Here is an 18,130-nt window from a genome sequence, read left to right as displayed (position 1 = left end):
TGATGTCATGTAAGGAGAATGCGGGGTGGGAAGGCGGGCAGCAAGGAGGGAAGCTTAAGTTTATATCCATTATTTTCCTCGTGTTATATTATGCAGATAACATTCATACTGTTCATGTTAAACTTTGGCCTAAGTGTGAACAAGAGGAGGTTTAAAGTTAATTGCAGTGATTCTTAATTCACTTGTGTTTGTTGCTGGCTAGATTAATCATACTAATAGAGTAAATAAAACATGTAATACTAATAATAAGTGGTTCTAGCAATTTGTCTCATGATCCGAGGTTCGTCGCCACTGCGTGGAGCATCACCAACATGATCGCAAAGGCTCGAGGTCGACCGAGCCAAGTTCCAGCCACGGGTCCACGACTATTCTCTCTACAGTATGGTTGGGGCGAGTGAGGGAACGGCAGTAAACAAAATCGTAGTTTGAAAAAATGCATACACATTATATATATATATATATATATATATATATATATATATATATATATATATATATATATATATATATATATATATATATATATATTAAATTTTCAAACTACGAAAAGGCAACACTGCGTTGCGTGCGTCACTACGAGAAGAGTCATTATTGCAGTTGCTTCACCCCCACATCCTGCTAGTGGGCCACCCGGAGTATCAGAGTGGCAGCTGGCTCAGTATGAAGGAGGCAGGCGTACGTGTTACACGCGGGAGAAAGTGGCTCCGACTCGGCTCCTACTTAGGTATGTTGTGCATATTTCTAAACATCCAAGATCTGAATTTCAAAGGTTCGCACGCTATCTATATCCCGTGCGATAATTTAAATGCAATATGTTAACGTTAAGCTATAGGAAAAAGAAGGTAACCAATTGTACCCTGGATTTACGGGTCATCTGTCTGACAAGGAACTCCTCCTGTAGTAAGCTTTACGTATTCTGGAACCCCCACTATTTACTGCCCCGCACCGCGCCTACCCCAACACTCACACGTTATAAAGTGTATTTATATAATGGAGTCAACCGTGTCATGTACAGGTACACTACCATCATCACTCGAGCACAGTATTTTTATAGGCAGTCATATTCATTACCCCGGCATCCGCACAAACACACAGTACAGTACAGTACAGTATATCTATATATACAGTATGTCTAGTAACGGTGTGCATGGTGTAAACTACCGATTCCGGATATCCAGAAAGCCATATTATCGTATTTTATTCGGTCATTTAATTTGCTGCTTTTGCGTGGGGCCGCAACTTTGGTTGATAACGTTTTTCATTCAAAATTCTCAGAGTATTTGCTTCTTTTTATACTGAAATGAATATGTCGAGACAATGTAAATAAAGATATGAGACCCTATTCGACAAGGGAAATCCCCAAGGAAAACTCCTTGCAGGGTGGAGGGGAAGTCCACACGCTCCTTGTAATGCCAATGGTGTTATTTTAAATTTACATATACACCTGTACTGTATTACCATTTCGATGACACTAATGATAATTAACCGTTTCGTGGTTAAATGATAATTGTAAATAACATACAAGAAAATTGTTTGCAGACTATTTCGTTGACAATCCCCAAATGTATTTTAGTTATCATAAAAATCACAGTTGTTGCCCTACAGGGTAATAATTTAAGGTTATTTAAATGTCATTTACATCTGTGTATTTTTTTTATGCACACCGTTCTGTTTAGGTTTAAAGTTCATTTACCGATGGTGGTGTTCTCTCCCACAACACGGCACATGATTTTCTACTTTGTCATTTTATGCAGACCACCGGTCACTGCCACCCAGCTCGTGCAACCACATAAGCTAGTCGCATGATATCCACGTGATCAATTATGCACACCCACCACTCCTACATGGATGCCCCTCCCCCTCCTTACCACTGCTTCCTCCGGTCCACCCTTTTACCAACACCTACACTACTCACTACAGTGACCGATCTTTCATTCCACATTCACTTCACGATGTTCAAGCTACTGTAAAACTGATTATCTCTGCCCTATGCTCTTCTCTCCAGCATCATCTTATTTCACGGTTGCGCTTCAAAACTGTTCCCAAATAGCTTTATAAGACTGTCATATTGCCTTTACAGTTCGGCAAGACGTAACAATTTTCAACAGTGAAGAGCCTCGGCCCACTGACTTCGTCGTATGATCGTGGTCTATCTACTGTTCTTGGTTAAATGTATGGAGCTGTATTAATATCCATGCTTGGGGATGACTACCAGAAATATAGTCATCCCAGGATAAGTATTGAACCACTGAATGACAGTTAAAGGTACCAGGTTGTTCCTTGCGAACTAACAGGAGGTATTGTATGTTACTATAGTTGTGGAGTTGCCCAGTGTGTATTCGTCGGGAGTGACCATGAAAGAATAACCTGAGAGTATAATGTTCTAACCAAGAATTAAAGAGGTAATTTGTTACTTGTCAAAGTAAGACCTGAGGGTCCAGTGATACCTTGTGAATAATAGTTACGGAATCTCATTTGTCAAGGTAATAATACTGCAATTGTCTAATGAAGTAATAAGTATTTGGAGGTGTTTAATGAGGTAATAAGTTCTTGAAGTGTTTGATGACTTAATAAGTTAATTGCGGTTTTGTTGTCTGAGTGAATCTAAGATGCATCTTATCCACTCACGGTGTTAATAAATATTGAATTAGTAAGCTACGAGTATCACCACTCTACTCCTTCTAAACATTGGTTCCCAGAGAAGAATACTTACTCACGTGCCTATACATCTACCACACTACCCAAAACCCTTCCATGAGTTATGTTATATAATGAAAAGTCTGGGTGGTGGCAGCTACCCTTTGTAAGTATAAAAAGTGTTGTACTAAGAGTAACATGGTTCCTCAGACTAACCCATGTATAAGAATAGACATAAAACAAAGTATACTTCCGAAAGTTAAGAACATTGAAACTGAGAATATAATATATATGAAAGAAAAGAAAGACTTGGAAAGTACAAGAAAAGAAAGATGAGACATATATGTACATGGTGGAACTAACGACACATCATAGAAATGATTAAATAAATACATCATGAAAGTTTAACATAAACAACATATATAACTGAGAAGAGAATTACTTGTATAAGAATCTAAAGTATACTTATAACTAAAGAATTGAAGAATCATAACAGAAAAGAATATCTGGATGGTAAATTATAAAAAGAGGAAACTCGGCCCATCACACCATACAGGGAGGTACTACTACCGCCTGGGAAGATTTTCGAAGCATAATGTACTACCTAATTGTAACCGCCCAATAAGCGACTGTGGGATAATGATACCCTTGCACGTAGGACTAGATTGTTCTTTATTCGGTTCCAGGCTGGGCGCAGGGCCACTGGTCGTTTTATTTTAATATAATTCTCACCACTTATAAGATTAGTAGCCGTTCGAGCGGACTATCCAGTGTTACTGTTAGTACAGAAGGAAACCGAGACCGGGAGAGCTGTGATGTTTGGTCGGGAAGAAGAAAAGAAGTCACACTGGATAACACCGTTCTCATATTGCACTTGCGAGACTTCACTTGGATTACGCAATTCAATTCTGGTCACCGTATTACAGAATGGATATTGTAGGAATTCGTGGTATAATGTTGTCTAGCACTCAGGATGGATGGAAACTCTAAGGTGGTTTTCTTGTATAATATAAGTTATGTGATAGACAGTCTGGTGCTGGAGGTGCCGTGCGGTGAGGAGCTGCTCAGTAGAGACGTTCGGTGAGTGGCGTGTTTGAAGGAGGTAGATGTGCAGGAGCTTCGTTAGAGAAGATGTTGCCTGTTGCTGGCCTCCTGGTTGAATGAATGCTGGGCAGCATGGAGCTTGCTGGAGGAGGTGTTGCGTGTTCAAGAAGAATGCCAGAATGAATCTCGATGGAGAGACAGAGCTTATATACCCAGCAGCCGTGAGTCCTCTACGAGTCGTGTTGGTTCCGTTGCTAGGTAACGGTAACGTCTGGTGTCGCCGCTCGCCTGGTTGCTAGGGAAGATGGTAGCAGCTGGTGACGCCGCTACGCAGTTGTAGGGGAGAAGTCCACTACAATATACTGTAGAATCCTTGGAAAGAATTCAGAGTAGAATGACAAGGCTAATTCCGTGCATTAGGAACCTTGAGTACAGCGACAGGTTAGAGCATCTTAATTTGCACTCCCTCGAGAGACGAAGAGTGAGGGGCGATATGATAGAGGTGTATAAATGCAAGTCGGGGCTGAACAAAGGGGACATTACAAAGGTACTCAAACTATCCAACCAGGAGCGAACTCCTAACAATGGTTTTAAATTAAACAAATTCAGATTTAGGCACGAAATAGGTAAACATTGGTTTTGAAATAGAGTAGTGGACGAGTGGAACAAGTTAGCAAATGTCGTCATCAACTCGAATACGCTGGATAACTTCGAACGTGGGCTGGACGGATATATGAGCGATAGGGGTTGGGTGTAAATGGGACTGCCCAGTATGGGCCAATAGGCCCGCTGCAGTTTCCTCCATTCTTATGTTCTTCGTATGAGTCCGAGCGGGGGCTCGAACCCTCGCTATATAATATTGACGAATTTGTGCGCGTTACTGCTGTGCCGCCAACACCCCTAAACTATACCACCAAACGAGATACGCTAAATATTTATTCAGTATAAATGTCTTGCAAGTTCACATTCGTCAACACGTACACAGAGTCCAATTATAGCAAATGTGGAAGCATAATGTGTTGTCTAATGGTAGACCCTGCTGCCACATGGCATCACGAATATTGTGACCGAGTCCCAGGTTGCTGATCTGTCTTTCTGCCTCATTTACACACAATTGCAGGGTCTCAATTGTTTCTCTTACTATTGACAAGACAACATACTGTACATATAGCATTTCTAACTATTGATTATTATTATTTTTTCTTTATTATCATCATTACAGTGTTGTTATTATTATTTTATTTTACTTTTTATTATAAATTTTATTTACTATGAATTACTATTATTATTCTTAAATTTTCGCCCCCCAGGCCCCGATGTGGGTCAGTGACCTGTACCCAGGTGGGCTAATCCCCTTAAAAAAAAAAAAACACTGGAAGAACTACAGCAGCACACACGCGCGTGCACACACACAGTAGAACCTTGATAGCTTGAAATAACTGGAAGAATGGGAGTCGAATAATGCTATTTTATAAGAAACCAAAGTGTTTTAATAACAAACTTTTTTTTTTCATTTAGTGAATATTGTAATTACAGTTTAATATTGTATATGAACACCACCGATAAAATATACAGTACTGTATATACCCTGTAATTAACACAAACAACCTTTCTTTGGGTTATTACCATTATGTTGTTCAATTAAATATTGTTTTGCATTGCATACATACATACTACATACATATACTATACATACACACATGGTGACCGGATAAAACCCCAACGGACAAAACCCCAGTCTCATATATAAAATGTAAAATAAAACACTATTATGTTTAGGTTAGGTTAGTGTTGACAAATAACAACCCCGTTGGGGTTTTGTCATGGATTCCACACACACACACATGTGTGTGTGTGTGTGTAATTATATAAAGAATACTGTGTAAAATCTATTTTTTTCTTTACAGAAGTGGAAATCTGAAACACCATTTAATGTGCTAAATTATTACAGTAGCTACTGCACACTTGTATAAGGACTAGATAAGAAAATAAGACCACACTGTTTTGCTTAACTAAAAGAACAACGGCATTAAATACTGAAATAACTTAATTCGGAAAGGAATAAATTATTTTCATCTTAGACTTATGCAGGATGGAATACAGAGATGATGAACCTATAATTGAAGAGGAGGAAGACAACCAGAGGACAAAATGCAGCAGCAAAGTGGGACAAATTTTGCAGGAGATCACCATAGAGCCCATGATGTTCTTCGGTATTATGGCCTGGGCCATCCAGTCATCACTTGGAACCAACTTGTTGCTCACTAAGGTACGTAATGATATGTGTGTGTGTGTCTGACTGTATATGATATGTCCATGACAAAGTGTTTGTAAGGTGAAATATCATCAAAAGGGAGCCGTTTTCCCATATGATCCCATGTTAAAAGAAGAGATTCATTCCATAATGATTTTTCCATCTATAATGCAGATCTTCACCCATTAATTCTTTATTTACGCTATTTCCTACAATTTCACCTTGCCCGACACAGATATACCGGGTAAGTACAGTAGTGGATTGGGGTTACTGGACTAATATTTTGAAATACTGTACAAGTACAGGTATTTCACTGTACATTTCATTTGTACACGCTCGCCATTCCACAGGTATGCCGAGAACAGCAGAATGATACCGAGATATGTGCCAATTTGACGTCTCGTGCTGAAGAAAATGCCGCCGCCCAAAAGGTAGTCTCTACTATCAAAATGTATGAACGACTTCTGACCGGCATCCCAACTGTGATCTTTATACTCTTCTTGGGGTCATGGAGTGATAAGCATGGACGGAAAATACCTATGATTCTCCCTTTATTTGGGAATTTCCTTAGCACATTGATAATAATGGTGAGCTATTAACACATTCTATTCGATTTTTGTATCATTATTATTATTGTAATTTTATGCTTGTTCTATTCATTATTTATCTTTGAATTCATTATTTCATTGTAATGTATTAGTTCTTCATAGATAAATACATTTACTCTTATCCTCCTCACCACTGATCGGCTCGTTAGCCGCTTGGGCGATCGGTCACGTCTCTGTTACGCACTGTTGGCAAGTACTGGGCATGCACCGGCTCCTGAATGTACCTGAACCTGCTCCAGTGTTGGTCGAGTCTGGTCTTGAAAGAGCTCACACTCGGTGCTGTCACAACACTCTCTGGTAGATTGTTCCAAGAGTTCACAACTCTCACTCCGAAAAAGTTGGCCCTCGCAGTTTTCTGGACCTGCGGCTTCTTCGATCTCGAGCTGTGACCCCTCGTGGGCCGAGCGTCTGCCAGCTCCGAGACACTCGACCGAGTGGTGTAGTGCCCCTCGAGATGCTTATACACCTCAATTAGGTCGCCCCTTGTCCGTCTGTAGTATAAGCTAGGCAAGTTCAGGCGCTCCAATCTCTCGGGGTAGTTGAGGTGCCGAAGTGCAGGCACCAGTCTGGTGGCCCTCCTTTGAACATTTTCAACCAACCGACAGTCCCTAGCATATCTCGGGGACCAGTACTCCAGATGGGGAAGCACTTCACTCTTAAAGATCGTTACGAGGAACGGACAGTCTAGATATCTGAACGACCTTCTTATAAGACCCAATAATGTATTTGCCCGATTTACGTTCTTCTCGCAATGGCCCGAGAACTTCAGCTCATTGTCAGCATACACACCTAGGTCCTTCTCACATTCAAATAATGCAGTTTCTTCACATATGATACGCCTCCTTACCGTTGGTACGCCCCAGGAGCATCCTCTTACAATTCGTAACATTGAATCTCAGCAGCCATTTCTTCGACCATTCTTGGAACTCACGGAGATCCTTCTGCAGCTCTTCGCGTGTCAATATATACAGTGATCCCCAAATGGATACGATTCGCTTAATAACTGCCCGTGTTCAAATCATCCCTCGACGTCAACTCACACCATTATACTTTCATAAATTTGGAACTTTATGTTAAGGCGGCATTTTGAGGCCATTTTGAAGTCAAGAGGAATAACTTTTAACTATACAAAAATGCCTGAGTACAATACAAAACTGCACTAAAGAAAAGTATTGTAATTTTTTTTTTGAGGGGAGGGGGGGTGGGTGTCGGACCCCCAGAGCCCCACGGATCCACCCATGTTGCAGTGTATTTCAGTCAATTGAATTCTTACAGCCATTGTTTTCTTATATTTTCAAGGAAAATGGAGTTATTATTTCCCCTAGACGACTTCATTCCATCATAAATCAAGTTCTGCTACATCTTGAGATCAACCACTGTACGGGGTATCTGTTTTATGAAATGTATCGCATTATTTTTACTGTGTCTTCAAACTAGATTATATATCCTGTCAGCTTGAGAGGTGGTTATAGTAGAGTTCAGAATATTGTTGAAACTTTTTTTCCAGAATTTAATACAGTAATCTCTTTATATTGCAGATAAATGCATACTGGATTGAACTTCCTGCAATGTACATCTTGTTTGCTAGTATTCCAATATCTTTAACTGGTGGCACCATTACCTACTTCATGGCATGTTATGCATACATGTCTGATATGACCAGAGAACGGACAAGAACAATGCGAATGGCATTTTTAAACTTAGGCTTCAGCTTAGGGTCTCCACTTGGATTCTTCCTTGGTGGCATCCTCTTCGATCGTGCTGGATATCTCGGAAACTTTGGTGCCAGTGCACTGTTTTTCTTAATTGCAATTATATACGCTATTATTCGAATTGAAGATACTCGTGGTCCATTCTCAAAATACAATGAGCTAGTTCCTTTACCAAGGAATATGTGCAGTGGTCTCTTTGATATGAAGAATGTCAAAGATACAGTTCTTGTTGTCAAGAAGTTGCGACCAAACAAAGGACGGGGAAAAATAATTCTGATGATGGGAACCTTGTGTATTTTTCAGATTGTTTTTGGTATGTTGATAAGTCTTTTTCCAGTTTTAAAATTTCATACACATTGAAGTCTCCCTTAACTATAGTACTGTACATTAATTGGTGAGCATTCAGTCTGATTAAGTGAGAATTATGGTTACTGTACTTTAGAAAGCTTCCTTAACCAAACAAGTCTCACAACTGGATATTTTCCAGATTTTAATTAGGCAATTGTCAAAATAATCAAAACCAAACCACTATATATTAACCCATTAGAGGGCAGCAGTGCACTTAAAGGTATGCTGTATTATTCTAGCTGACACCTGACAATTTCGTTCAGCCAAAAAACCTTTGCCCTACAATTGATAAGGAATAAAATCTGCAGAGATGAAACCATAAGAAAATATAGAAGTGAAATTGTACAGAAAACACCTTGTGCTGGACTTTATTTATTACATGTAGTAGATTGCAGATTTTCTATTAAGACATGTCTGGTTAAGAGAGACTACAGTACTGTATCTTTATCTCAACAGTATTTAGAGTACATTATTTTGCAAATACAACTGACCACCAATTAACTATGCCTTCTAAAGAATAATCTCTAAAATTTGAACTAGAATATACTCTTGTCATTTACTTTTGAATAGCTTTTGCCAATACTGTACTGTACTTTTCAATTATTTATTTTAGTCCTTTATTTAATGTAGATAGTTTTGCATGAGTTTACTCATCCTGTGATATATAATTTCATATCTAATTCTTATAAGTACAACTATTAATATATAATATTCATTCTCTACCAGGATAGTGGAACTATTTTATTAACCCTCTCTCTCCATTTTTGACCAATGGAGAGAGGTCACACCACTCCCCCCCCACATCCACACACTAACAAACAGTCTTTCCCATCACCGTCACTATTGTAGAAGACAAGTCCGCAGATTACTACGGCACGGTTGCGGAAGTGCGTTCCTACGCCCCCCCGTGGTAACCCCGCGTTTCCAAACGGCCAACCTATACGACCTATGGCAAACTTATCGACCAATCACGTGCATTGTTACACGACCGAACCCATTCATTCATAAATAGCGAAACTGCATCCGAGACGGTGCCGTTTAGAGAGACGGGATACCGCGGCGGTGTGGGAACGCATTTCCGCAACTGTACCTCCCATCTATAACCGTGCTCCAAATTCGGTTTACCCGTGTCACTTTACTCGAGCCGACGTCATCCACCGGCAGCATTTTCTTTCCCCGAGCCCCTATTCATACATAGTATTGTTTGCTGGAGATTAATCCCTCACTTCCCATTTACTTTATACTGTATTGAAATAAATTGTGTTGCTTTTATTTTTGTACAGTCATACAAATTTATATAAAGTTATGGCATTCTTGCAGGTTCCAGGAATTTGGATTTCTTGTATATAAAGCTCAAATTTGGCTGGGACTACACAGAGTATACCCACCTAAAAGTTGTCGGAAAACTCGCAAGCCTTGCAGGTAAGACCGAGCTGCATGCAATTCTACAGTGTTTCATGTGGTTAAGTCCAGGCAGTATACAAGAATTAGAGTTTATATGTTTTGGTTAAGTCGAGATAGTGTATTGCAGTGTGCCTGTTATGGATAAGTCCTGGCAATATACACTGTATGGTTTATTTAGTTACAATTTGTAATAATCATTTTCTTGCCCAGCTTCCCTCGAAAATAAAATTTCATACAATTATCCTATAAGTTAACAAGTCTCAGTGTAATTGTTTTTCATCTATGCTTCTTGTTCCAAACCACTGTGACTTGATTTGTATCTAGTATGCTAACAATACTGTATATGAGCAGCTAAACCTCTATCATTGGTTTGATTCACATTATTTGGCCTTAAGTCAAATGTGCTTTCAGATGGAACCTTTCTGTCATCTCTCTCATACATTTATACTTGCAATGTTTTTTATCTCTTATTCCATAATCTTTCTTTGATGTCACTATCATCATATGGTTTACATAATTATGACAGTTACACAATATCACTGATCCAATGTGAATCTCATAAGTTGCTCAAAAAAGCACATACCAACAAGCTAACTCTCATATTTTTATTTCATTCATGGTACCACTCCCCCCATCATGTGAAGTAAACCTCTTACCCTTTATTTCATTCCATACAAAGTTTGTATTACTGTACAGTACTCTACTTTGTTTTACATATTCTTGCATGCCTCTGCCTCATTCATTCTGTTGCATTCCTCAGTCACAGCTTTTACATTTCACTCGCATTCGCAACATCCACTTGGTTTTCCGATGGCAACTACGGAAATTTTACCCGTGCCGGAGGTTTCTGTTCCGTACTCGGAGAAGGGATCTCCAACCCCAAACCCCACTTTTTAATCACAATGGTGTAATATATAATATCTCTTTATTTCTTTCAGCAATGGCTGTCTTTCCACCACTGCTCAGTTACCGGCTTAAAGTTAGTGACGCCACATTGGGAATTGTGGCTTGTTTGTCAGAAATTGTTCACCACATTCTAGAAGGGTGTGCACCTTACTCTTGGTTTTTCTATTTAGGTAAGGAAATGCATCTTCTCATGTACCCATGTAGGATGGAAGTGACAAAGTGAATTAAATTAATATATTCATCTGTTTAAGACTATACTGAACACAAAACTGAACAGTGATGATATTCACAGCAGGGAAGTTAAACATGCAGAATTTGGGGTCCCGTGCTATAATTCCCTTGAGCTCTAGTAAATATGATTCGTCAATTAAACTCAACTTATTTGTACAGTAATAGGGATTCCTCATCAGTCATTGAGTACAATTGGAATTTAACATCACTGCAAGGAATTAATAATACTTGTAATAATATACCGTGCAGGTATCCCCTGATTTAGGATAAAGGGATATTTTCCTGAAAACCCCATCACAAGTCAAAATACTGTAAATCGAGATCATTATAACATGAGGTTCAATGAGACACTTGCCAGGCCAGTTCATCACCCACATATATATTGAAAAAATTCCACACGAATAAAATAAATATAAAACAACACTCACCACATCATTGAGAACAAGCCTAGCAGCTTGACAATGTCAAGCTTCAACTCCAGAGATGCTTTTCTTGAGTGCCTTTGCCTTCTCATATGCAGGAGTCTTCAGCATCAGCTTGCTACACATTTTCAAATTACTGTACACCGCTCACTTCACGGTCACAAAAACAGCAAATCCACTTTTCACAAAAAAAAAGAACAGAAGCATTTCACAATCACAGTAAATGTGACGAATAAAAAAGAAATACCCTGTAATAAATAAAATAGAAAAATACTGCATTGCCACACGGCAATCGTTTCATGAGACACAAGACAGAGAACAACTGAGAGATCCTCCATCCCCACTACCCCTGAACTCTGAAGCCTAACTCCAATGTCTGTAAGAAATGTCCATTCATTTTATGTTTTTGTCATGATAATTTTATAATTTTTATTCCACAGTATGTATGAACGATTGCATATGCATGTAACTAAAAAAAAAAAAATCAACCCAAGCTACAAGTTGAAAAAGAACAATAATGCAACTCACAGCTTGACCTGATTCGGGGAGGCCGAGTTCCCCTGATACTGCATCCCATTCCTGCTCCTTCCCTTCCCGTTCCAGGGTCCAACACTAACTTCCGCGGACATGATAAATTTTATTCTCTTATGTTTTTGACTGTTCAGTATCATAATTATTATTATTTTTTATGCACATTCTGTTTGAACAATTGTGTGTGCATGTAACAGAGCAAAAAAAATTTCATCTACCTGTACACGAAATTATGTATTGAACAATAACATAGCTCACATCTCGGCCTCATCCACTCCGAGTGCTACTGGGTGGAGAGTCGAAAACTGCTACACAATTATTTACCATCTCCACAGATATACCCCCTGTTATTTCTCATTTACGTTATTACCTGTACCGTATTTCTCGTTATCCCTTGTTAATTGATTCTTTCGCATTGATGGGTTTTTCGGGAAAGCATCCTAATTGTTAAACAAGGGATACCTGTACAGTAGCATTTTGCACTTCAGCCAGATGATGACCATTGTTCGTGCGAATATTTTTTATCGTAAATGAGGAGGTGGTCTTAAAACATCACCATCGTTCAAGAGAAATGCCACAAATTGACAGATTTTACACCTAGTACTCGTATTTATTTTACTTCAAGATCAATTAACTTGTACAGTTATTATTATATCCATGTACAGTATCTCATGCATATGGGGAAGACTGAAATACCTTTATATACTAAGAAAGAAAGATTAATCTTACACGATTTGTTGGGGTATGTGCCGGTTTGGCAAGAGTGTATGGATCCGCCAACGACGGGAGTTTGTTCCGGCTCAGACGCCACGCCGTGTGAACGTGTCTGTCCCCCCCCCCTTGTCACCTTTGCTAATGAACAGACTATGGATGTGGCCTTTAATTATCCCCCAGGTTGGCACTCTAACACAATTCTATTAAAAATTTACTAATAAAGAAAACAGAATGCCAATGTACAGTGTATGTAATTCACATGACACCCCCGCCCCACCAATCCCAGTTTGGGAACCACTGCTGTTTAGGGTATATTGTCAAGTACAGTATAAACCTCACACCATTTTAGAAATCACAAGGCTCAACCTAGGAGAGGAAAGCACCTGTACACAACACTCTTTAGCTACTAAGTAGGTTCCAGTGCATATACTGTACAGTATTTCTGCTTCATCTTGCGAGTCGGTCTTTCGTCGGGTTTGCAATTATTACAATTGGCACTGCATAAAATTCACTACCCACAGGCAGGACAGGAAACTCCTTATTAATACTGGTTTGCAGTTGCATTCTTCTTCAGGAACCGTAATACGTATAAATGAAAACATTTGTTGCCTATGATTACACATAACTTTCTTTTGCAGCAAGTGTTGTTTCATCTGTAGGAGGATTGGCATTGGTTGTTTCTCGGTCCATAATCAGCAAGATCGTTCCTCGAGATGAACTAGGCAAAGTTTTCTCTATGCTGGCCTTTTGGGAATCCATCTTACCTCTGGTGTCACACCCATTGTATACAGCTGTTTATAATGCCACCATAGAGGATTACCCTGGTACTATATACTTCCTGAGTGCCACCTTCCTTGGGGTTACTACTGTTATTTTCATGTAAGTACAGTACATATATGATTTTTATACTTTGTAATATTTTTCTCATATCCTAAGTAGGGTTTCATTTACTGGAATTTTATTAAAATGCATACTTTGTCATGGTAGTAGCATCTAATCTAATCAACTGCTGCAGATTTGAAAAATTGCACACTAGAAAAGTATGATTGTGTAGTGCTTTGTGCTAATTGCCAAAAAGATGAGTGCAATAGCAAGGATGTACTGGTACAGTACTCTCTTCCTGCATGCTGATTTAGGTTTTGTATATAGAACTGAAGAGTAGAATAGATAGGATGGTAGTACAATACAGTTGTCAATCCACCCTCTCTCTGTGAGGTGTAAGGCCCGAGAGTATCAACTCGTGAATTTGAAACCTCCGAGTTACTTTGGCGAGACTTGAGGTGCACACACATGGCAGCCTGGGACCAGAATGTTTTAAAGCAACTTGATAAAATTTTACTCATTACTTGGTCTGGCAAATGTTGATACTTTTCATGCTCTCATAGATTAATTAATGTAGTATGGATGTTTATCATGTTATACACAAAAGCAGCATGTGGGCCAGGGTCAATCACAGAGTTTACTTTTGTCATCATTATTGATTTCAATGATTATCTTGGCATGCTTTCGAAGTACAATACAGTACAGATGTATACTGTACTTAAAACAATATCCTTGTCATCACACACTCCCTTGACAACCAGAGTACAGTACGCTTAATATTTAGGTGCAAGTATTGAACATATAATTAAATGAATACTTTTTCATTATATTACATATTATTAACAATGAACTTATGAAACTTTATAGGCTCATCTAAGACCTACCTCTTGTAATTAAGCAGAACAAAATAAAATTACACCTAAATTACAATATCTCCACTCACCAATATTGATTATTCAGCTCATAATCTTTCATTATGTAATAATTAGGGAACTGTTTGATCAAAGATGCTATATAAAATTAGATAGCTGACTCCTAGCAGCTGATTCAACCTTACTCACCACATCAGATTAACAGATTACAACCCCGGTAACCAATGAGTAACATTGTATCAACACTCTATGAGCTAACACCGCAGGATTTGGAGTGTTATATCACATCATACCCAAGATTTCACATTATTCACAATAAGAAAAAAAGTAAATAAATAAATGGTATTTTATACCTACCTATTAGCTCGGTTTGTACCCTTTGTATAAATCACAATTTAGAGTTTTCTGTAACCATTTGTAGTATTTCTGGAAAAATCCTGTGAACGAGTTTCTGAGATTGAAAATCGGGCGCATTTTTTTTTTTTTTTATTAAGTGAAAACTTCCAAAAACATCAATACAAGAGGTTTATACAACCTTTGGGACAGTCGACAGAAGGCTCCACATAGATGCTTAACAAATACTGTACAAAACACGGTTACTTTAAATTGTGCCCAGGGTAGGTATGTCAGTCATGAAGTTAAAATCATGATTTTTTCTTTTTTACAGATGGTTGCTTGTAGAGAAAAAAAGGGAAATAGTCTCAACCCAACTACACGAAGAAGAATGAATCATGAATTTGTAAAAAAAAAATATTCAGTTGTATTTTCTTCAAAAAGGAAAAATTTGGTTGTGAAACTAAAGGCAAGGTACACTGTACTGATATTTAGGTCCATATATTTTGTCTAATATCAGAACTCACCAAAGTGTTCAATCATCCTAGTGTATTTAAACAAATTTTAAATTTATCAAACATACTTATACAGTACAGTACTGTGGCCAATATGACTATATGTGTACTGTAGTTTTGTAAAGTTACTCTACAGGCACTCATTTTAACTGAGTTTTCTAACCTGGTTATATTTTAATGTATTTTGCCTGTATGTGCTCTATTCCTCATTGAACAGGTGTCTCAATATTTAATGCTGTGTGTAGACTGCAAATTTAGTTATACAGAGACTGTACTCCACTGACTTTTTTTTTTATCATCATATTGTCCAAGCTGATATAATCTCTCACTTATTAAAAAGGAGACAGGTTTCTCTTATATATATTCACTTCTGTCTTCTTTGTATTCTATGTATTGTGCACTATAGCTGCTCATGCAAAACTTCTTAATTAACAGTACAGTACTGTATTACATTTGCACTCATGTTCTTAAGAGTTTTAGTTTCTACCTAAAATTTGGACAATCATACTCACTGCATTCCTGTTCTTTATACTGTACAATATATACAGTGCTTATTGTTTTAGGTGCTCACATTCCATTATCTATACAATTACATTCCTATTAAAATTATGCTGTGAGTTACCTTTGCATATACTGTCTGTATGTATTTATTGTTGATGGACTACAGTAGTGCAATTACTAATATAGTGCCTTGATTGTGACAGGTGTTAATTTAGCTATTCATGCTCAAATATCAATGGGAAAATAGTGTATGTCATTCCTTTTCTGTTTTCCCCTGAAGGTGAATGAATGTCAGTTGTACAATTTAGATTATTACAGGTACGTCATCAAAGATAAGAAAACACAACTTGTGTAATTTTTCTTCTAGTTTTACAAATACAGTACAAATTTCTTTACACAATAAGAGATGTTTATGTTTAGTTAGTTTATTATGGTAAATATGTCTTCGTAATTATGTTGTGCAATTGAGTAAGGATTGAGGTACCGGGTATGTTTAGTACACAAGTACAGTACTGTACTGTATACTGTATAAGTAAAATTAACTACAGTGAAATCTCTATTTAATACTATATGGAGAGGAAAGTCAATTACATCAAGATATGAAACCTCCATCTATATATATATATATATATATATATATATATATATATATATATATATATAGATATGAATCCCCCATCTAATGAATTGTATGGAGATAGGAGTCTGTTATATAGAGGTTTCAATGTAAGTGATTAAGAATTTCACTTACATGGTCATCACTGAAGAGACAAAGTACGGTAAGTGATACGGGATATCTAGATTTGTCAGTACGTAATTTTTAACAGAGTGAGCAGTTGGTCCATTTTTCATCTACGACTGATGCTTTCCTCATGAGTAGGAACAGGGAACAATGGCGAGAGAAGGCAAGCGAGATCAGACACGTGGAAAGACAAGCTATTTTGGCTTTTGTTTGAGGTAAGAAAGGTTTGAGCCATAAAAGTTAGTTTTATAATGAAATTACTAATATTCACAGATTATTTTGAGGAAGAAATTGATACAGTAATTAAAAGAACCTGATGGGAAAATGAGACCAATGGAGAATAAGTCATAGACTACCCACTTAGTAGGAATTGAAGTCTTTAGTGTATTTATGTAATAATCTTAATTAGCATTTTTATATGAAAAGTATTAGATTATAAGAAAAATGTTTTATGTGTGAAAAAACATGGTGCTATGCTTTATCAGAAAATTAGTCAATTATATTTGTTTCTTGTATTAAGTTGTAGTACTGTATTTCATAATTGTGAATGATTCTAAAGTATAATATGCCAGTTTCAAATGTCAGGTTTAAATCCAAAGAGCTCAAGGTTCAAGTTAGTAGCTTAAGTTTCAAGTCTGAGTCACAGAAGCCTAACAGGAAGGAATTAGGGAGAAAGGTCCACACTGCTTGGCTGAGATTGTCCTGAAGGTATTTTTGTTTTGGGAAATTTAAATAAAAATGAGCATAGAAAGCTTGACACTAACCTTGTCACGTGCTTAAAAACCTTAGTTATTGAACTGCAGTAATAATATTATATCAATCATCAACCTTTCTGAATCAATTCAAGCATCCCTAGTCATCTTTACTCATTGTGTGTAACTTTCTTTTTCAGTCACCTGTTGCTTATTGATTCTTGAGAATGATTGTCATTATAGAAAAAATCATAAAACTCATTCCATGTTTGAAAATCACTCCCCTCCAGTCTTGGCCTACAGCATCATGGCTGTATACTATACATAATAGATACCTGTACTGTACCTGCTGTATTACTCCTATTGGTTTTACAGTGAACTTTGTTTTAGGCCTACTGCACTTTTCTCTTTTCATTATATATACAGTATGCTATAACATCATTGCTAGAACTATAGGAAGTTAATCTCCACCAAATACAACCTAAAAATATAATATAAAATTGTAAAATTGTAAAAGTATAAATATCATCTAAACCCTAAATAAAAATATCTTAATACTTGCAAAAACAAAAATAGTAAAAAAAAATAATAATTATACTAATATAGGTAAACCTTGTATAGAATATTAGTAGATCCGTATATATATATATATATATATATATATATATATATATATATATATATATATATATATATATATATATATATATATATATATATATATATATATATATATATATATATATATATATATATATATATATATATGTGTGTGTGTGTGTGTGTGTGTGTGTGTGTGTGTGTGTGTGTGTGTTTTCCCTCAAACCAGTCTTCCCATATTA

The 18,130-nt window shown here is 37.3% G+C and overlaps 1 protein-coding gene and 1 long non-coding RNA gene across 2 annotated transcripts in view; one reads left to right on the top strand and one right to left on the bottom strand.

Annotated features, from left to right (window-relative positions):
* The window catches only part of LOC121860055, a 44,281-nt gene that overhangs the window by 7,845 nt on the left and 18,306 nt on the right, over positions 1-18,130 (bottom strand). The gene's annotated exons all lie outside the window — the stretch shown is intronic.
* On the top strand, positions 588-17,359 carry LOC121860054 (solute carrier family 46 member 3-like). Its single transcript, XM_042357065.1, has 8 exons — positions 588-724; positions 5,589-5,950; positions 6,286-6,522; positions 8,082-8,568; positions 9,924-10,025; positions 10,946-11,083; positions 13,450-13,690; positions 15,173-17,359. Exons 2-8 carry the CDS (start codon positions 5,774-5,776, stop codon positions 15,231-15,233), a joined length of 1,443 nt encoding a protein of 480 aa, XP_042212999.1. The 5' UTR covers positions 588-724; positions 5,589-5,773; the 3' UTR covers positions 15,234-17,359.

Source organism: Homarus americanus, unplaced genomic scaffold, assembly GCF_018991925.1.
Source record: "Homarus americanus isolate GMGI-L3 unplaced genomic scaffold, GMGI_Hamer_2.0 scaffold41643, whole genome shotgun sequence".
Lineage (NCBI taxonomy): Eukaryota > Metazoa > Arthropoda > Malacostraca > Decapoda > Nephropidae > Homarus > Homarus americanus.
This window is presented reverse-complemented; position numbering and strand designations above follow the sequence as displayed.